The 21,871-nt window shown below is 39.9% G+C and overlaps 1 protein-coding gene across 1 annotated transcript in view; it reads left to right on the top strand.

Annotated features, from left to right (window-relative positions):
* CDH11 (cadherin 11) overlaps positions 1 to 21,871 on the top strand; it is a 48,524-nt gene that overhangs the window by 6,090 nt on the left and 20,563 nt on the right. Inside the window, exons 3-7 of the mRNA XM_052656990.1 lie at positions 1,752 to 1,871; positions 3,859 to 4,026; positions 7,476 to 7,663; positions 14,646 to 14,899; positions 21,628 to 21,764. Of these exons, the coding sequence (XP_052512950.1) occupies positions 1,752 to 1,871; positions 3,859 to 4,026; positions 7,476 to 7,663; positions 14,646 to 14,899; positions 21,628 to 21,764 (867 nt within the window). The remainder of the gene's footprint in view (positions 1 to 1,751; positions 1,872 to 3,858; positions 4,027 to 7,475; positions 7,664 to 14,645; positions 14,900 to 21,627; positions 21,765 to 21,871) is intronic.

Below are 21,871 nucleotides of genomic sequence, written 5' to 3'. Positions count from 1 at the left end.
AAAAAAAAAAGCCCTCTTCTTCTCCTCCAACTAACGTGAAACCCTTCTCATACTTTATAAAAACTCACCTGGGTCTATTCTATCTTCTCTTTGCCTTGCCCAATTCTTTAGTTTCTCAGTAGTCACCTGGGGACTTTTAATGAGAAACAGCAGACATCAAAGAAATCATTAAATAGAGGACAACAGCAGCTGAGCCAGGGGGAAAAGGCCAGTCATCAAAAAGAATGCTCCAGGGAAATTTTCATTGACCCCATGTCTTGGGGCAGCTTAGTGCTTAAGGATTAATATCAGACTTTGCATCGTGACCTATGAGAGTTTTCTGCTGTCAGACAGTATTGGATTGGAATCATGGCTGTGCCTCTGACCAACCAGGTCAACCCAGACAACATCTTACATCTTTCTCAGTTTTCATTTTGTCGTCTATCACATGAGGATAATGTAAACTCTGATGAGGGTTAAATAAACATAAATGTAAAATACAAAGAGTTGTAATGAACTTAGTGGATTTCTTGAAGTAAATTAAGCATAAAAAATAATACTTTGACAAGCTCTACCATGAAAGTAGAGAATAGAGCTTACTAACGCCATTACAAATGTCCATGATTTAGAATAGTACCTAGTTTTGTGGGAAGAATCCTCCCCCCAAAGTTGTTTGTATGAAAAAATGAATTACAGAATTTTTTAAAAAAGTAAAATTTGTTCTTACACTGTGTGAAAATCACCAGCAAACTTGTAGATCAGGGGGCTGTATTAGTGGGCTGCCTTGCCACTCATGTAGAACCTGGCTCCTTTGTTGAAATTGTCACGGAAAGAACTTGGGCTTGGTTGTTTGCTGGGTAGAGGTTAGAATCCTGACTCTGACAGTGACCCACTTTGCAAAACAGACTGCAGAACTTCCTACCTGTTATACTCAGTAACTCACAAGCACAATGAACCAGTAGAAAGCACCTAGCAGAGGGGCAGAATACTTGGAACATGCCCCAGACAGTGCTTGGCACAGAGGAATTCTATAATTACCAGCTCTCTCCCTTGACCACCTCCCCTGCCCCATTCTGAACCATCAAGGAACAACGGTTTTTCCTCTGAAAAACAGAATCCCCTCTTCTTTCAATTCCCTGGTTTCTTTCCACTGTGGCTCACAATTGCTGGCCTTAGATCTCACCAGATGTCTACTGGTGATTTCTGTTGTGTGACTACCAGACCCATTGGAGGTGGGAAGATGCAATTTTCATGCCAGTAGGGAACAACATTCTGTACAATATTTATGACCATAAATTAATTAAAATGTAGTATTAGCAGCCATTTTATTACATGCAAAGCAACAATAAAATGATGTATTTATTGCTCTGCTACAGATGGAAGACTGCACTCTGTCCTTTCATGAAAAGCAATTCATCATTAATTATCCTTTATTATACTCTTTGGGAAGATTTTTATTTAATTATTTGATATACTGAACATTCCAGTTGCATGGGCCTTAGAATGTTTTTGCAATAATGTTCACATTATTATTTTAACTACTAAGCATAGCAGGATGCACTATGAATATAGAAAGTTCATTTTTAAGCTATTAGGATTAAAAAGGGAGGGAGGAGGAAGGGAAATTATTTTTGCATCTCAGTCTGGAAAATCAAAGCATATTGAATAATATGGGGGCTCTCGTTAGTTTTTAATCTTAAGACAAAATTTGCAAACTAGAATATAATTTGAAAAGCGGAGGAATTGTCTCTAATGAATGTTTCACTTTTAAGGAACGTCAGTGATCCAGGTGACAGCTTCAGACGCAGATGACCCCACCTATGGAAACAGTGCCAAGTTAGTGTACAGCATCCTGGAAGGACAACCCTACTTTTCAGTAGAAGCGCAGACAGGTACCATGGAATTGCATTGTGATTTGTGACACATTGTGAATAAGGAGTCCAGGCCTGCTGGCTGAAACCTTTTTGAGTCTCTGTTTTCTAAAATATAAAATGGGCCACCTAACAAGACTATTGTACAGTGTAGACACTGTGCATTGCCTGGCCTATAGTTAGCCTTCAATGAACTATGCTTATGACTGCTTTTATTTGTATTGCACCATGTCACGATACTGTGCATTGCCTGGCCTGTAGTTAGCACCCAGTGAATTATACTTGTGACTGCTTTTGTTTGTATTGTGCCATGTCACAGCAATAAATATAATCCTAGACTGCAACTTTCCTCATGCTATCAGTTCTTAAAATTCAACTTCAACTTAAAAATGTATCTTCAAATATGTTTTATCATAAAATTCAACTGTGGATCCAAAGGAAGAGACCATAGGACTTGAGGACTGGTAAAAACCGGCAGCTCTCAAAGCTTGAAGACCACAGTGCAGGCTTGGGGGGGGGTGGGGGTGGGAACTGATGAGGCTCAGGTACGTCTGGGAGGTGGCACTTCCCCACCTCCTCTGCTGAGCTTCGAGGTTCCCAACAGGCATTAATATCCAAAAAGGAGGTTCTGCAAATTCTTACAGAAAACAAATAGCAAACAAAAAGAGTGAATGAATATACCAGCCAAAACCCACACCAAAATGTTTCACTCCATGTGTACCAAATTTGATTCTAGGATCCTTTTATTAGAATAAACACTAAACTCCTGTGAAACTGTCAGTCCACAGTATTATACCTCAAACTCCCTTCTGTTTTCCACAATATACCCCCATATGTTTGCAAGACATTTACAAAAAAATCCACTTACATTAATGCAGTTGAAATTTATCAAATACATGTATATATATGTGTGTGTGTATGTATAATACTATATTGCATAGCATGCCAATCAGATATTTTGCCTGCTTACTGAATAATTTCCACTTATCTATGTGATCATTTATTTGTAGACACTACGCTTGGGATCACAATTTAGGCGGCTACTTGCTATGATTTCATCAAAGGCATTTACCAATTAATTTTGCCAAGGATAAATGTGGAATTGCATCTGAGTTTTTGAGATACTAAAATTGCTGGAGGGACTCTAGTTGCAATATTCGTTATCTCAGGGACTCATGTTAGGAAGGACCAATTCGAACCTACCAAATTATTTAACAGACAAGAAAAACGAGGCTCAGCGAATTGAATAATATTGCTGAGAAACATACAAACATCGGGGTCAGAAAAGGATAAAGGCTTAAAGCTTCCACAGCACTCTCTTAGATTTCTAGTGTAAATGTTGCTGCATCTACAGACAGAAAAAGCTTGCACGCATTCCCAAAAGATTTTAAGTGAACATGGTTTCCACACCAGTAATGCACTAATATCCAGAGATCATGTAGAATTCAATTATTAATGTATCCTTGTCAGTGATAGGTGATAGTAAACAACTAGAATTGACATAAGCTTTGTGTATGTTTCTAACCCATTTGTTATACACTTAAAAAGCTAATATTAACATTTTAATGTATTCCCATCTACTTTTAACTTAAAATAGACCAGAGTAATGTTTCTAAGAATCGTATGCAGGCATTGATAGTCAAAGGATTCTGCTGACAGTCCAGAAGCATGGGTTTATGTTATGGATTCTCATATAGTGGGTCCTCAAATGTATCAGTCTTTAGCATCTTTAATTGTTATACCTGAGAAGGATGAGATTATTACTTGCATTTATAGTACAACATATAAAACATAAAATTTTAATGCTACATTAATAACGATGGCAATTTGCTGGAAAATATGTCTATATGATGCTCCAAGTATGGCTACTTTTGATGATAAATATATTGAAGTGACTCGTCTGTGCAGACAGGTGCTGTTTCATTCATCTCTGCTTCCCTGTGCCTAGATCTTTTTTGTTACAATGTAATTAATGAAGATCTGTGGTGTTCCCTGCTCGCCTGTCCAGGTATCATCAGAACCGCCCTTCCCAACATGGATAGGGAAGCCAAGGAGGAGTACCATGTGGTGATCCAGGCCAAGGACATGGGTGGACACATGGGTGGACTCTCAGGGACAACCAAAGTGACGATCACACTGACCGACGTCAATGACAACCCACCAAAGTTTCCGCAGAGTAAGTCAGTGGGCTTGGTTTTCACTTTCCAGTGGTGCCACAGCCAACTCTCTTATCTGACCCATCCCTGCTATACTCAACTTTCCAGAAGGAATCTAGAGTAATGGAGGCTCTTTATAACATTCTTGAAAAAAAAAAAACACACAGAAGACAACAGTAATGACAACAGAAATCTTACGTGGAGGAGAGGTAGTGGGAGAGAGTGGGAGAAAGGCATAGAATGTTTCACAACCCTGGGAAGAGAAAAATCCATTTTGCTAGGCACTCAGGATGTGCTGTAGTAATTAATTAATCTTTCTGTCTCAGTGTTCTCATTTCTAACCTGAATATGTAATAGTAGCTGGATCAGTTATCTATTGCTACCTAACAAACTACTTCAAATCTTGTGCTTTAAAGCAATAATAATTGTTTATTTTCATCATGAGTCTGAAATTTGGGCAAAACCTGAGAGAGGCAGCTTGTTTCTGTTTCACAGCATCAGTTGGCAGAGTTTGACTGAGGCTGGACGATCCACTTCCAAGCTGGTTCAGTCACGTGGCTGGCAAGTTAATGTCAGCTGTTACTTCCCGTCCATGTCAGCCTCTCCAAGGAGTGGCTTGGATGGGTTCTGAAAGTGAGAAGAGCCCCAAGGACACCAAGTAGAAACCATATTGCCTGTTGTAACCGAGCTTCAGAAATCACATAGCATCATTTCCACTGTAGTCATAAGACTGCCCAAATTTAAGTGGAGTTCTTATAGACCCCACCTTTCAAGGGAAGGACTGTTAAAGTCTCTTTGAAAGAGAAGAATATGGGCTGGGAGATACTGTTTGGACTATTTTTGCAAACTAAAATCTTCCACAAGTCTCAGTTAATAGGATATTGGGACTCCCCTGGTGGTCCAGTGATTGAGAATTCCTCTTGCAGTGCAGGAGATGCAGGTTCAACCCCCGGTCGGGGCATTAGGACCCTGCATGCTCTGGGGAACTGGGCCCACGTGCTGCAACTACTGAGCCCGAACCACAGCACAGAGTCCATGTGCCGAGATCCTGCATGCTGCAGCTAAGACCCAACACAGCGAAATAGGCAAATAAATATTTTTTTAAAAAAACATTTAAATTAGTAGGATGTTGTTAGAACTAAATGAGCCACTGTAGAATCTTACAATGATATCTGGCATAAGCTGTCAACAAAGGTTAGCCATTATTATGATCTAGGTGATTATGGTCCTACAAAATTAATAGGATGGCAGCAGGAAATAAAAAAATGATTTGAAAGATCATTATTAATAAGCATAATTACAACAACTACAACCATTCAATGAACAGTTACTACTATTGCAGATCTCTATGAGAGCTTCTATTGCACAGGTAAAACTGGGTTCCATGGAAGGTGCTGTAAGTTGCCTGAAGGATTACAGCATAACAGATTGTGAACACAAATCTGATTATGTGTATAGTGTAGGTATAGACAGAGGTACAGTACAACCGTAATGATGCTGGTGCTGATAGATCATGGGGAGTTCACCATGAAAGCTTCTTCATTAGATTAGGTGGTAGAGCCTATGAGTTTATTGTCAGAGAGATGGCACTTTTTACAAATGAGAAAACAGGGAAGGCCACCAAGTATGGTCCCAGAAAGGACCATGGTCACTCAAAGGAATTCAAAGACAACAATCTCTGGAAGGGAGACATTAAGGTGGAGGATTACAGGGTGACAGCCAGTTCTCACAAAGTCCCCAAAGAGATGAAGATTACTTTGCTTGGTCAGGTACAAGGTTCAGCATCCTCAATAAGCTTAAGCCTCATAGAGCACTCTAAGAAACTGCATGCTCCATTATCCACACTCTGAAACTGTCTGGTATGCTGGATGGAAAGGACCATGCGGGACTATTAGCAGGCGGTGATCAATGTCCTTGCGCACCTACAGGCATAGAGTGAAGTTACATCACTACTGTGAAGATAACCAGTTTTATAGCTGTGGACTTGAATGAGATTTAGAGAAAATTACCTGAGAGCAAGTTTTTCTAAACCTTCAAGTAAATTGGTAATTATCTACAGAGACTCCCATCTCCTACTTGTCCTTTATCATGGAGGACATGGTGTGTTTAAGTTGAATGTGGGTCTGAACTGAAAGCAGTCACAGCCAAACAATATAGATAAATGTACACAGAGTATTAAAATTGATAAAATACACATAAGGAGAAACTAAAGCTTAAATTGCTTAAGTAGCTTGTCCCAAACCACTAGGTTTGGCAGTGATAGAGGCCAGGTTTTCCAACCTTTGCTTCTCTATATTGTTTCACAGAGAATTTTTTTTTAATTCTGATGATACAATTGAGATGATCTCAAGTCTTATTTCTTTAATGAAACCTTTCAGTGACTTCCTACACGTTTTAAAAGAAACTCTGATGTCTTTTCCATCTCCTGCAATGCCCTTTGTGCACAGTTAGGCTTAGCCCTTTTACACTTATTTCCTACCAGAAGGCTGCAGTCACACCTGTGGTCTTACTGTTCTGTATATATTCACTGTTTTCACTTTAGGGTTTTTGCAATTTGCTGTTTGCTTTGTTTGTATTTTTATCCCCAGATAGTCACATGATTTATCTGGCCCAGTCCTTTCAAGAGATATTCACACACACTCACATGAACACACTCACACACAACATACACTTATGCACAGTCACACTTATACACTTTCATTATCCTTTGTCCCTTACTGTATTTTTCTCCTTCTTAGCAATGATATCAGAGTATGTATACATCTGATTTTTTTTTCTCTGTAGAATGAGAGAAGAATCTTGACTCTTAAAGGCGAGGACAGTGCTCAGGATATAGTAGGTTCCCAACACGTATTAAACAAATCTATGTGGAAATGTCACACTGTGAGAAACCTTTCCATATAAGATATCTATTTATCAAATGGTGAAGGAGATAAAGTAAGAAGAGAGTCAGATATATAGCTGGAAGGGTCATGACCTTGAAGGACAAAATTTGCATTTGACTTTAAAATAAATATGGAGTTACAGAAGGCTTTTAAACAGAGAAGACATTCTCTTTCTGGGCGCCTGGGAGTGCCATATGTGAGCCTTAGAATTAACTCTGGGCCATTCCAAAGACGTGAAAAGAGGTTTTGATTTTTTTTTGACTGGGTGAAGATATGCATGGCCCTCCATCAGTTCCTGATGGGAAATGTAACTGGGCATTGTTTTCCTTTCTCATGTGTGGCAGGTGCCCCCACCCTGCCACCCTGGACCCTGATATTATTTCATCATTCTTTACAGAAAACATTTCTTTGACAAGCAAGCTGTGTGGGATCTTCCTCGCATCCATTCACTTCTTTTCATGTTTTCAATCAATAGGAAGCTCAATGTCAAACCCTTTGAGAAATTTATTGGGATTCAACGAAATCTAAAGTCTTACAGCTGCCAAATAAAAGGGAAAATAAAAATAGATATCTTCTTCTTCCAGGCGTATACCAGATGTCTGTGTCAGAAGCAGCTGTCCCAGGGGAGGAAGTGGGAAGAGTGAAGGCTAAAGATCCAGACATTGGAGAAAATGGCTTAGTCACATACAATATTGTTGATGGAGATGGGATGGAATTGTTTGAAATCACAACGGACTATGAAACACAGGAGGGCGTGGTGAAACTGAAAAAGGTGAGTTAGGGTGAGGAATCAGATGTGGCAGCAGTGTGGCCTGCTTTGCCAGGACAACACTGCAGGAAGCGAAGAGTTGAAGGCTAAAAACAGAATATGGACAACTGAGGGCTGGACCTCAGACTTTGCAGTTGGGCTTTGAGCTTTGGGGAGATAACAGAACTATATTCCAGAGGGAGCTGGCAGAAGTGACTGATGATGCCTACCTGAGATTGATAGTTTGTATACAACTTAGGGACGATAGTCAATAATAATGTAATATCTCGCTGTCGTGACAGAGGACAATCAGACTTGCCATTCTGAAATGTATGGAAATATCCAATTACTGTGTTGTGCACCAGGAACTAGCATGGTACTGTAGGTCGATTCTTCTTCAAAAACAGACCAAAACACAGACTCATGGACAAAGAGATCAGATGTATGGTTGTCAGAGGTGGAGGATGGGGAAAGAAAAAGCTGGATGAAGGCAGTCAAAAGGGGAAAACTCCTATTTATAAGATGAATAAGTATTAGGGATGTAATTAACACTGCTGTATGTTATATATGAGAATTGTTCAGTGAGTAAATCCTTAAGAGTTCTCATCAAAAAGAAATTTTTCCTTTTTCTTTTTTATCTATATGAGATGATGAATGTTCACTAAACTTACTGTGGTAATGATTTCATGATGTATGAAAGTCAGATTTTAAGCTTATACAGTGCTATCTGTCAATTATATCTCAGTAAAACTGGAAGAAAGAGAGGGGGTGATATACTTGCCCTGAGATTACTGATTAGTTCTTATATGACTTGGCAGTTTCCTCAGGGAAAGAAAGATGTTTAGATAAATGTAGATTTTGGAGAGGCAGCCCTCAGCATGCATGGTGTTTCCTGGTTGCATCTGCCAAGCTGAGTCTATTAATATAGGTTCTCCAGAACTTTTCCCACCTCAAACATCCAAGGTCTGTTACATTATTGGGCCTTCTATGAAACGTAAACCAAATCCTCTGCTCAATTTTCTGTCAGAACTGAGCCTAAGAAACAAAAATAATGGATCTTCCCTCATAGTCAGCTGCTGCTGCTGCTGCTGCTGCTGCTGCTGCTGCTAAGTCGCTTCAGTAGTGTCCAACTCTGTGCGACCCCATAGATGGCAGCCCGCCAGGCTCCCCCGTCCCTGGGATTCTCCAGGCAAGAACACTGGAGTGGGTTGCCATTTCCTTCTCCAATGCATGAAAGTGAAAAGTGAAAGTGAAGTCACTGAGTCGTGTCCAACTCTCAGCGACCCCATGGACTGCAGCCCACCAGGCTCCTCCATCCATGGGATTTTCCAGGCAAGAGTACTGGAGTGGGGTGCCATTGCCTTCTCCACATAGTCAGCTAAATTGTTGCTAAAAATGTGTTCCTGGGATTAATTCACTACAAAGATGAGCTTATTGTTTATTCTTGTTTTTTTTTTTTTTAATCTAACATTTACTCAATTCTAAATATTGGCCAGAGACAGCCTGTGACTCACAGTAACCTTTGTTTGGTATATGATGAAAATCATATAAAATAGATGGTAGTATCCCTGTGGGCAATGATACCTTAGTTTAATTAGGAGGAGGCTGGGGCTCAGACAGGTTAAATAATTTAATCCTGTTGTAATCACACAGCTAGCAATTTAAAGACATGGAATTCGAATTTAGTGTATTCTAGAACATCTTCCCACTTAAGGCATTTTGGAAATAGCTGGACCAAAAAGATTTTATAAAGAGAGCCAGATTTGATTCGCTTTCAGTGGATATCCTAATAAAACGATTACCATCCCCCCCCCCCCCGATTTACCACTTGAGAAATCAATACCTCTCCATCATTAAAGTATAAGGAGTATCAAATCTGAATTGGATGATGGAATTACCTTGGTTTTAATCAAACATTCATTTTCAACTTGGTTTTGTAGCCTGAATATTAAGCTCCTTGGTATGATGGGAAAGATTGGACTGGAACACTGATGAAAAAATTAATTTCGAGAATCAATAAAGAGTTCAGCTGCTGGAGAGGAGGCAAGGGTGGGATGGGAGGGAGATTCCTGGGAGGAATCTTTTAGTAAAGGGAGCAGGGAGAGATGTGTTCTCGGAAGCCCACTTTTCACAACATACGAAAGCAATGTTGTTGGGTTTGGGAGAAATATGAGGGGACCCAAAGAAAAAGAGAGTAGGAATGACTCTGTCATAAAAGAGTATGGAAGTTGGATATTAGTGGTGATGAATGGTATAGTCACCGAAGCCTAATCACCAGCCTCAAGGAGCTGGGATAATCCCCTCCCTCTGGTTTCTCCTCTGGAAAAGTAGCTGTGTGAATTGGCCTCTAGCATAGAGCTGTCAACTTGCTTTGTTAATTAATATGACTATCCCTCCTGCCTGATACTGACAGATGAGCAGTGACATCAACGATTCCTGCCCGCATCCTTGGCTGTTCAAGTAATTGGGTAGTTGGTTATGCTAAGGTTGTTACCTGTTTTCAGTGTATTCAGGGTATAAACACACACTGTGTCTTTAAAATCTGAAACATTTAAATGACCCCATGGGACTAACACATTGCAAATGAGCTCTCTGCATATGATTAATTTGCACATTTCCCCCCAATTCAATGTGTTTATTTCAGGCAAAGGAATAATCTTCCATAAAGCACTGATGTTTAGGTTGAAAACAGAGTAGAATGTTCTTTCATTTATAAAAGAACATTTCCTTAAACTTATAGCATGAAGTTCTAACTGTCCAGGAGGAAAACAAAAATATTGAGAGGTAAATTTAATAGAGTAAATTGATGGAAGCATTATATATTATTTAATAATATAAAAAGATGTAGAGAGACCCACAAAACTATTTTTACCTTTCAAAAATATTCTCTAATATAGTTTTTTTTTTACACTTGTTTCTTAATTCATTCAACTTATTTTTCTACCAAGAGTGATTGAGTTTTTATTATTTGTCAGGCAGGCCCTTTGTGAGAGGTTGGACATCTAAAATTGAAAAAACAGAGTTCTGGTCACAGGGAGATCAGAATTTAACAGGACAGTTAAGCAAAAAAGACAATTAAAATAGAGGGGGTGTTTCTGACCCTTGAGACTGTTAACATTTCAGGACAGAGACTTCTTTGTTGTAGGGGGCAGTTCTGTGCATTGTATGATGTTTAGCAACATTCCTGACCTCTCCTTACTTGATGTCAGAAAGCACACACCCAGCCCCACCAGCTGTGATGATAAAATATAGCTCCAGACAAAGCCTAATATTCCCTGGGGTGAGGTACAGCAAAATCACTTCCTGGCTGAAAAGCAATTATGATAACACATGATAGAATCTATGAATATGGGTCATGGATGACCACTTGCAGGGAGCAGTTCTAGAGCTAAGTCTTCATAGATGAGTAGGAATTTATCAAATGGATAAGGAGAGAAGGGTCAGAGAAAACAAGTGCTTGAAGGACTGGTCTTGAAGAAAACAGGACACTTTTAAGAAACTTGAGTGAGTTCAGTCTTGAGGGTTTTGAGATGATACAGTGGGACCAGTTGAAAAAATCTTGCTGGAATTCAAGAGAGAAATAACAAAGACTGGAAGAAGGCAGAAAAGATAAACATAAAGAATTCAAGAGTTACTTAGGAGTTATTCATGTATTGAATGGGCTTCCCTGGTAGCTTAGATGGTAAAGAATCTGCCTGCAATTCAGGAGACCCGGGTTCAATGCCTAGGTTGGGAAGAGAAGGGAAAGGCTACCCACTCCAGTATTCTTGCCTGGAGAATTTCATGGACAGAAAAGAAGCCTGAAGGGCTCCAGCCTATGGGGTCACAAAGAGTTGGACATGACTGAATGAGTAACACTTTCACTTTCTTGTACTGAATAGCTTGTAATAAATATTTCTTGAATACCCTGTGTCAGACAGAGTAAGTGTCAGGCTTATAAGAGTGTGTAAGAGAGAGAGAGAGAGACGGAGGAGCTGCCTTCAGGATATTGAGATGATCTCTGTGTGACTAGCTGAAGAAGAACCAGTGCAAAGTAAAAGTGAGACCTGTAGGTGGCTTGGTGGACTTAGGAAAATCCGATGCTGCAACAGCTTTGACTGAGTGGGATTCCCAGTTATCACTGAGAGATCTCTTCATGGTCTCTGAGGTCTCTGAGGTATTCACTTTCAAACAAATAAACTCCTTGTAAAGCAGTGAGAGAGCAGCATTAGAAGGCATTTTAAATATTTTTAAAATAACAATTTTAATAAAGCCACTTTTATGCCTGATTATGGCTTCCCCAGTGGCTCAGTGATTAAAAAAAGCACAGAGTGCCTACAATGCAGGAGCCGCAGGAGACATGGGTTCGATCCTGGGTTTGGAAGATCCCCTGGAGGAGGAATGGAAACCCTCTCCAGTACTCTTGCCTGGAGAATCCCCTGGACAGAGGAATCTGGTAGGCTACAGTCCATGGGGTCACAGAGTCAGACACAACTGAAGCGACTTAGCATGCATGCATGCACGCCTGATTATTTCTTTATGTTCTCTGTCCACATATATGTAGATGTGGATGTGTAACATTTAACACAGTTGCAGTCATAGAGTAATCAGATGTGTTAATAGCACATCATAAATGTTTTACATGCTGTTATATAATATACATAATCATTTTTAATGACTAAACATCCCATCCTATTGATGGACCATTATTTCCTTAATAAAATCTCACAGTTGGATTTGGTGTTTTGTGTGTATGTTTCCCAGGATTAGATATAACCCCTCAATGATGTCTAAACAACGTCATGCATTTGTGAATACTGTGTGTTTTGGTTTTCTGTTGAATTAATCCCTCAGGCAGGATTTTTAGAGGTGGGATTAGTAAACTCGGGAGTACTGAGATTTTTATGGCTTATGTAGTATGTTGCTTCATATAGCTTTATTTCAACTACTCATGACATGGATAGGGAAACTACTTTAAATCTCTTTTGGAAGGAGGCAAGGAGTAAATTAGAGGCAGATGCTTAAATGTTGTCCATCCATCAGCTCTGCTTTCCTTTCAGCCACAGTGATTGGTGCATGCTATCACTTGGTATAGTCATTCCTAGGTGCTGGGGAGGCAGAGGTGAGCAAAGATCAACACAACTGCATATAGTTCTTTGGGATGCTCCTTGCCCAGCAGGGGTGGGGAACAAGGGACTGCAGATGGGCAATTAAGGGGCCAGACCAATCTGTCTGGGGGAGATGGGGAGGATTTCATAAGCCTGGGATGACCACCAGAAGACAGTAAAGTTTCACCAAACTAGAAAGGGCATTCCAGACAAGCATTTGCAAAGATCTGGGGAGCTTTGCTCTAGATTCAGCAGGTACCAGTCAAACTATACTATACCAACTTTAACATTAACAAGGTTTTCCAGTGGAAACAATGCTCTGGGTCCTTAGGCGTGTACCTAAGCCAAGTTCAAAACATTCTGTTACCAAGTGAATCGACAGATTACCTGAGAGAAGAAATTTTCTTCTTGCCTGGTCTCAGAACTATCATATTCAGGTTTTTGATTTTGTCTAATAATCACAGAGATTTTTGAAGGATTGCAGCAGTCTCACACCTTCAGCCTATAAATACCATTCCTTCCTGCTGTTCAGTAACCCACTGAAGGACAAAGAGACTGCTGGGGAACCTGGAGCAGCTGGGGACAGATTTTGCTTCAAGAAAAGGGAATGTTCTCTGAATCTGGCGAGAAAAGTGTCAAGGGTGTTGAATGCTTTTAACTTTCCTGAAACTGGAACCATCCTCAGTTAGAATTCTGTAGAATTAGGTTAGGACTAAGCCCTATGATTATATGTCCATTCAAAATAATACTAGGCAGATGACAGCAACGAGGCAGGCAGATGCTAGCCTTAAAAGACCCAACTCTTTGCAAACATTTGAGAGTTCAGCATCATTCAGAGTGCTCATTAGAAAGTTCTGTTTCCGGGCAGGAAGGCTTGTTTCTCCTCTGTGATTTCACTTTTCACCCGTTGCTGACTGATTTCACAGAACCACCCCTCCTTCAGAATGTGGGAGTGCTTACTGTCAGTTTCTTAATAATGACAGCCATTCAAATGTTACTTCATTTTTTTTCACATCTGTGTAAAATCTATATTATTTATAATTGTTTTTCTTTCAATGGACTTCTGTACAAATATACATTCTTTTAACTGGGAAGTACTCACACTGTCCTATATCACTTGCCATAAATAGGAAGTAACCTAAAAATGAATTCAGTCCAAACAAAGTGATGTCATTCCATTCTAGCTAGAGAGTTCTATCATAGTCTTTCAAAAGGGAGATTAGGAAGCATAATAGGTGTTTTAAAAATTAGTACTGAGATGTCCTTGATGTGTTTGGGAATGGAAGAATTGGAAAAGGGATAATAGTATCAGTAATTAGGATAATGTCATTCAAAAAACCCCACCCACTCAAATTACCCATAAACCATGTTAAGTCAGATTATGGACCACTGATGATAAGGTTTCTAGACTTTGAGAAATGCTCTGTGGTCAGAAAGTTTAAAAATGAGACTGTTAATATGATTAAGCTAGAGTGTGTATAGGTAGAGGGGAGAGTCATCTAACAAGACATTGCTTTTTTCTCTAAAATTCATTGAGTATTTTTATTACCAAGACTCTTAGTACTTTTCAGAATGGGCTACAACATTTATTTTTGTAATGTTTTAATTCCTTTCCTTAAGTGATTTTAGTGACTGAATTGGGAAGCCTTAGCGTGTTCAGAGAACGTGGTTCATTTTAGATGATGGGGTCCTTCTGAGTCTGCCATGCTCCTAGAATTACCCATTAAACACATTCCAGGTTTTAACAATTGATTTGTCTGATTTTCTGACCAAATGGCTCAGGTAATTGGATATTGAATAGACACAGATTTTCTCTCTTTGAACAACTATTCACGCGGCCCTATAAAAACAATCATGTCTTTCTCTTCCATTATTCTTTCAAGGAATTGGTTGTCAATCTTCTCTTCTTTTTTTGCCAGCCTGTAGATTTTGAAACCAAAAGAGCATACAGCTTGAAGGTAGAGGCAGCCAACGTGCACATTGACCCGAAGTTCATCAGCAATGGGCCTTTCAAGGACACCGTGACAGTCAAGATTGCAGTAGAAGATGCTGACGAGCCCCCTATGTTCTTGGCCCCAAGTTATATCCACGAAGTCCAAGAAAACGCAGCCCCTGGCACTGTGGTGGGGAGAGTGCATGCCAAAGACCCTGATGCTGCCAACAGCCCGATCAGGTACAGATAAACTTATTTTTAAAGTCTGGATGGGGAATTCTAGAGGCAAGAGGTTTTAGGAAGCCCTACAGGAGCCACATCCTTCAGTCTCAAGAAGGGTCCAAGATATCATTCAGTGTAAACAAGATGAAGACTTAGGAGACATGAAAATTCTACTCCAGTTATTTGGATAGACTCATTCAGGCTCCATAATTTCTGGAGCAGATTTCCTGGTTATACTAGGTGATATAACCCTTATCTTCACCTGTCTGTCTCAGAGAATTGTGGTGAAGTATAAATAATGGTTGTAAAATAATAACCGTAATTCTAATTTATTGAATACCTTTCTATGCTCCTGTTACTTCACTAAGGGGAATCAGATACATAAACTAATTTATCCTCTCAACATTATTTTATAGGAATTCTTATCCCTTAAGCTGAGACAAAAACGGGGTTCTGCAGGACAAAATGACCTAACCAAAGAACCCAGATAGTGATCAAGGGGCTCAGAAAGCAAGCCCTGTCTATATAACTGCTGAACACTTTGAAGAGAAAATAAAGTGACCCTCAAATTTAGAGTGCTTTTCTTATGATGAGTACATTTTTGTGACTTAGAAAAGAAAACTAGAAAATAGAACCCTGCCTCCCCAACCTGAGCTAATAACCAATGAGACTGGTGATGAAGATGAGACAGAGATGAGAAAGAAGCTGACCAGAAGGAAGCTTGAGTTATACAGTCAAGGCATGTCTATATAGGGCAGGAATGGAAAGTTGTCTGAAACCTGCCCTGGATTCTAGCAGGTGTTTATGCTTCCGTGGCCATTCCCCTAATTCTGTTCTTGCTTAGATTCCTTCCTCTGCCTCCTCATGGTCTCCCTACCCCCAGACCACCACCTGCATTTCCGTCATCCTGTAGCAAGATCCAAATATCATATCGTGCTTCAGTTAAACAACAACAACAAAAAGTCAATGATCAAATTGTTTCTCATTGTCCCATAGTCCAAAATAATCTCAAGTCTCACTTGGCTAAAGCTCTTCTTCAAGCCCCTCCCCACCCCCACCCCTCAGTACTGCTGGTCTCTCTGCTTTCTTCCTCTTCCTTCTCACCAGACTCTCAGTTGCAGCTAGACTAGGCTATTTCCTGTCCTTTTCTAGTTCCTGACCTTTGTATGTTCTTCCTCCTGGTTGGAGCTCTCTCCCTCCTCCTTTCCAGCTTGCAACATGGTACTCATTTTTCCCACCTCCACTTAGGTGTCATGTCCTCTAGGAGTTCTCCCAGGCACCCTAAGATAGATCGGATGCAGCTTCTACCTCACAGCTCTTACCATGCTGCATCACAGTGACAGCTTACACTGTGTTGCCATTGGCATACTCAAAGAGGGCCGGGGATATGTCTGTCTAGGTCATGGGTTGATAAGTTACAGCCCACAGAACAAGCCACCATCTGCATTTTGAGGAACCTCTATACTGCTTTCCATAACAGCTGTATCTTGAACAGATAGCTGAACTCCCATTTTCACTGCAGTGTTATTCACGATAGACAAGCTATGGAAGTAATCTAAATTTCCATCGACAGATGAATGGACAAAGAAATCATGACATATCTATATAATAGAATATTATTTAGCCTGAAGAAAGAAAATTCTGCCAATGGTGATAACATATGTGCATTTGGGGGATACTATGCTAAATGATGAATACTATGCTAAATGACAAAGGTCTATACAGTCAAAGCTATGGTTTTTCCAGTAGTCCTGTATGGATGTGAGAGCAGGACCATAAAGAAGGCTGAACGCTGAAGAACTGATGCTTTCAAATTGTGGTGCTGGAGAAGTCTTGAGAGTCCCTTGGACAGCAAGGAGAACAAACCAGTCAATCCCAAAGGAAATCAACCCTGAATATTCATTGGAAGGACTGATGCTGAAGCTGAAGCTCCAATACATTGGCCATCTGATGCGAATAAATGACTCACTGGAAAAGACCCTGATGCTGGGAAAGATTGAAGACAAAAGGAGGAGGTGGCAGAGGATGAGATGGTTAGATAGCATCACTAACTCAATGGACATTAGTTTGAGCAAATTCCAGGAGATGGTAAAGAATAGGGAAGCCTGGCATGTTGCAGTCCATGGGGTAGCAAAGAGTTGAACACAATTTAGCAACTAAACAACAACAACTGCTAAATGAAATAAGCTGGACTCAGAAAGCCATAATACATAGCATGTTACTCCTATGTGGAATCTAAAAAAGTCTGATTAATAGAAACAGAGAATAGAACAGTGGTTGCCAGGATCTAGAGAATTGGGGAAATGGGGGGGGAGGGATATTGACCAGCATGGTAACTATAGTTAATGTATTGTGGACTTGACATTTACAAAGAGAGTAGATCTTAAGTGTTCTTGACCCCCCCCCCCCCCACACACACACAGACACACACATGAATGGTAACTATGCGAGGAGGCAATGAATATGTTAATTAGTTTGATCGTGGTAATCATTACACAAGGTATACTTATTTTGAAACATCATGTTGTTAGACATTAAATACAGATGATTTTTTAATTATTAATCATACATCAATAAAGCTGGGAAGAAAAGTAAGTATATCTGAATATGAAAAAAAAATATCACAGACATTGGAGTTTTTCTATTTATACCAAAAAAAAAAAAAAAAAATGCTGACAGGGCAGAAGGAAATGCCAAATGTAACTGTTGTTCAGTTGCCTTTAAGTCTTTGAACATTGCCCCTCTGGGGAGAAAGGAAGACAGTTTTCTTGGCTCCAGACAACCCTGCACGAAGTTATATAAGTTAATCCTCAGACAACCTTGAGACAGTGATCACTTTAGGATCCAATAAATGGAAATACTGGAGCTCAAAGTGCTAACGTGAATTACTCAAAGTTACATGACCAGTCAGTATTGGAGACTGGATTTTAATCCGGATCTGCCTTGGGTGGTTTACTCTGGCTGAGCAGGCACTAATGGAAAGATTTCCCGGGAACGTTTGAGTACTGTGCTCTGCACGCAAGAAGATACGTTACATAACGACTGAGGAGCTTGATAGCACCTTTAAACTACTCAAAAATTTTCATGGTGTTAATTTTAAACGAATTAGCTTTGCCCCAGAAATATTGAGGTACATTAGCAGCGTTTTAAAAGTGGTGACGTAAAAACACATGGAACAACAGCTCATTTCCTTGGCACCTCATTATTTCCAGGGATCCACATCTGCGATTGGTTATCTGGGTCATATTTGCAATGGAAGCGATTCTGTAATTATCCAAAGATGCTCATTACTGCCCTTGAACCAACTTCCCTCACCCACTCAAGTCCTAGTTGTTAGAACTACCAAACAATTCATAGAAAAACATTTAAAGTTTTTTATTCAGTAAGCTTTCTAGCCAGACTGCCTACTTTCCTGAGTGCTTATCTTCACCTTTAAGGGAATTTGTGTCCTTGGACATACAGGTAGGGCCTTATAGTGTCACCCAAACTCTTAGCTGCTTAGAAATTTTTGCAAATCTTTCTACTCAGACTCTGTAGCATTAGAGATCCTTTCTTTACCATTGCCTTCCTGAAATATTCTTTCCTCTTAGCTTCATTGCTAGTAACCTCTTCATGCCTCAGACATACATGGTGTCTTTGCTAGTTTTCCATCCCAGCCCAGGCACCGGGGACTCCCTGAGACTCAACCTTTGACCTCAGATTGTCTTTCTCCCTGTGTCCACTTATTTATAGTTTCATTCCATTCTGATGTTTAAATTGAGTTAATGCTCCAGATTTTCTGTCTCTAGACTGATCTTTCTCCCTGACTCTCATTCTGTACTTTGTCTGCTATCTGCTGTGCATTTTTACCCACTTCCTTTTTCCTTCCCTTGCTCATTCATTAGAAAGATATTTTTGAGCCTATGCTTCTTGTGACATACTTTAAAAAGAAGAAGAAGATCGGCTCTACTCCTGACTTTGTGAAACCTATGGTAGACTTGAATCTCTCCTCTCCTGGCATGGCAGCATAGCCCTAGCAGGATTTCAGTCTCTCCTTCCTGCTAAGTTGACTTTGTTCTTGTATTTCCAATGCCTCCCTCTCTGTGACACCCATGCTAAAAATTCTCTAGGACTCTCCCAGCTTCCCACAGATCTCCAAATATCAACTGAATCCTACTGGTTCTGTCTTTGTCAAGGGTCTTTCGTTCCCTCTGTCACTCCTACACCTAACTCTCTTATCACCTCATATTCCTTAAAAACTACATCAACTCCTTAAGTTTCCACTGCTCCTTCCCCCACCCTCACTAGCTCAGACCACCTTGCCCACCCTATCGTATTCATCATCCTGATGCTCTGATTCAGTCTGTTTTTCCTCTGATCGAAAGCCCTTCATGATTTTTTCACTGGATGAAAGTCATACTCTGTAGACTGACATTTGAGAGCTTCCATGATCTATCCAGTGTGTAATAGTGGTGATGACAGCGAAAATCATAGCAGCTATATTTGTTTTCCTGTTTACTATATGTGGGGCACTAGGTTATACATCTTCAACGTCTATTATTTCATGTCATTCTTACAGAAGACCTTGAAGTTGGGTACTATTAATATTCTAGTTTAAATGATAAGTAAGCTCAGATTTAAAGAACTTAAGTGGCTTCTCCAGTATCTCTGGATGTATATACAGTGGGACATGAACTTGTACCTAGGACTTTACAAAACCAAAATCCATGTGCTCCACCTGTATAGAACAACACTTTGTTAATTATCTTTCTTCCCATGAGCCTGTCTTATCATGTCAAGTAGATAGTAAACTCTCTGATGTCAGGAAAAATATATTATTTTTTTCTCTTTTTTTTCACATAGAGCTCTGCTTAGGGTTCAGTCAGCTCAATCACTGAACCTCTACTGACATTTATGAGGTGTGTGATAGTTTATCTTCCATTTTATCACCGGTGAAGGGGACTCATCATTCTGTTCCCATAGGGAGCTGTGAAGTCGACGGTATCATGGATGAGCCCATGTTTTATATTTTATGAAGTGCTGCTCCATACTTATTTCCTCCTTCTTGGAAATAACGTGATCTAGAACTGGAAGACCCAGGTTCTAATATTGGCTCCCCAGAAACCAGGAGACAGATCATTTGCAAATCCCATCATTTATAAATTGAAGAGATTAAACTCTGTGATACCCAGGGTCTTTGCTATCTCTTTTTGGTAATATTATTTGGTTGTATGGCTCCCAGTGAATGCCTTTAGACATATGTACAGCTGGCCATCTTTAGCCATGGACTCTGTATTGATGGGTTCCATATTGATGGATTCAACCAACTGCAGATCCAAACTATTTTGAGGGAAAAAGTCCAGAAGGTTCCAAAAAGCGTAACTTGAATTTGTGGAACACCAGCAACTATTTACTGGAGAAGGCGATGGCACCCCCCTCCAGTACTCTTGCCTGGAAAATCCCATGGACAGAGGAGCCTGGTAGGCTGCGGTCCATGGGGTTGCGAAGAGTCGGACACGATTGAGCGACTTTCCTTTCACTTTTCACTTTCATGCATTGGAGAAGGAAATGGCAACCCACTCCAGTGTTCTTGCCTGGAGAATCCCAGGGATGGGGGAGCCTGGTGGGATGCCATCTATGGGGTCATACAGAGTCGGACACGACTGAAGTGACTTAGCAGCAGCAGCAGCAGCAACTATTTACATAGCATTTACATTATATTAACTATTTTAGTAATCTAGAGATAATTTAAAGTGTACAGGAGGATATGTGTTGGTTATACGCAAATATTACACCATGTTATATAAGAGACTTGAGCATCCATGGGTTTTGGTATCCTCAGGGATCCTGGATCCACACCCTCATGGAAGTCAATGGATAATTGTCAACACTTATGAGAGCCGCGTCTCTAGTACATCATCCTGGGAAAGTTATTTTACCTTACTATACCTCAGTAAAGACCATTCCTCTTGACCCATATTCTACCTCACCTTTCCCTGTAATATTCTAGAAATTACTCTGTCTCTTTTAAAAAAAAAGCAAATTTTCTAGTGGACAGGAGTAGCTGAAACCTTCCAACTATGGTGTTAGGCTTAGGAGGGGGTCATTAAAGTGTGGGGAGGATGCTCTACAAATGAATGGCCAAGACTGCTTTACATACTTCACAATGGAATTCAGAACCAAGCTACCTGAGAACTGCTAAAACCAAATACATTGAATAAATTTACTCAAACTGTAGTTATCATTTTCCTTTAAGTATGGATAAAACTGATTTTTCTTTCTAGACTGTGAATGATCTTTGATGATAACTTTAGGTAAACTTAACAGTATTTAATATTTTGTATGCAAAAATCTGGCAAAAGTTCCATACACTTGTGACTATTTGAGTAGTTTGGAAGCAAGGTAAGCCCGCTTCCCAAATGCAGGTTCATAAATATTCAGATGGTGGATGATTGTAGTAAATATGAAGAAATCTGCAGCCTGTTATTCCATTTCTCAATCAAATATGCAGCATGTTATTCTGTTTCTCAATCAAATATGCTAAACAGCTCTTTCATTCATTGTCCTGAATAAAGAATTCCAATGTGGCAAAATGATTTCTATAAAAGATTCATGTACGGAGTTTGAAAAGTAAATTTGATTAAAAAGAAAATCTAGCTCAAGCAAGTCATTGAAAAAGTTGCTTTAAATATAGCATGGAGAAAATATTCCAATATTAAGCTGCTTAGAATGTCTCAGTCTAATTGCCTCATTTGCATTCTGCTTAGGTATTCAATCGATCGTCATACTGACCTGGACAGGTTTTTCACTATTAATCCAGAGGATGGTTTTATTAAAACTACGAAACCTTTGGATAGAGAAGAAACTGCCTGGCTCAACATATCAGTTTTTGCAGCAGAAATCCGTAAGTATTATCCTAAGGGTTTTGATTCTACTTTGCCAAATATTATTTCTTCAGACTCTCTATATTCTGGAAAATAACAGATAGTTGAGATAGAACAAGCTTTTTTC

This window comes from Budorcas taxicolor, chromosome 18 (genome assembly GCF_023091745.1).
Source record: "Budorcas taxicolor isolate Tak-1 chromosome 18, Takin1.1, whole genome shotgun sequence".
Taxonomy (NCBI): domain Eukaryota; kingdom Metazoa; phylum Chordata; class Mammalia; order Artiodactyla; family Bovidae; genus Budorcas; species Budorcas taxicolor.
This window is presented reverse-complemented; position numbering and strand designations above follow the sequence as displayed.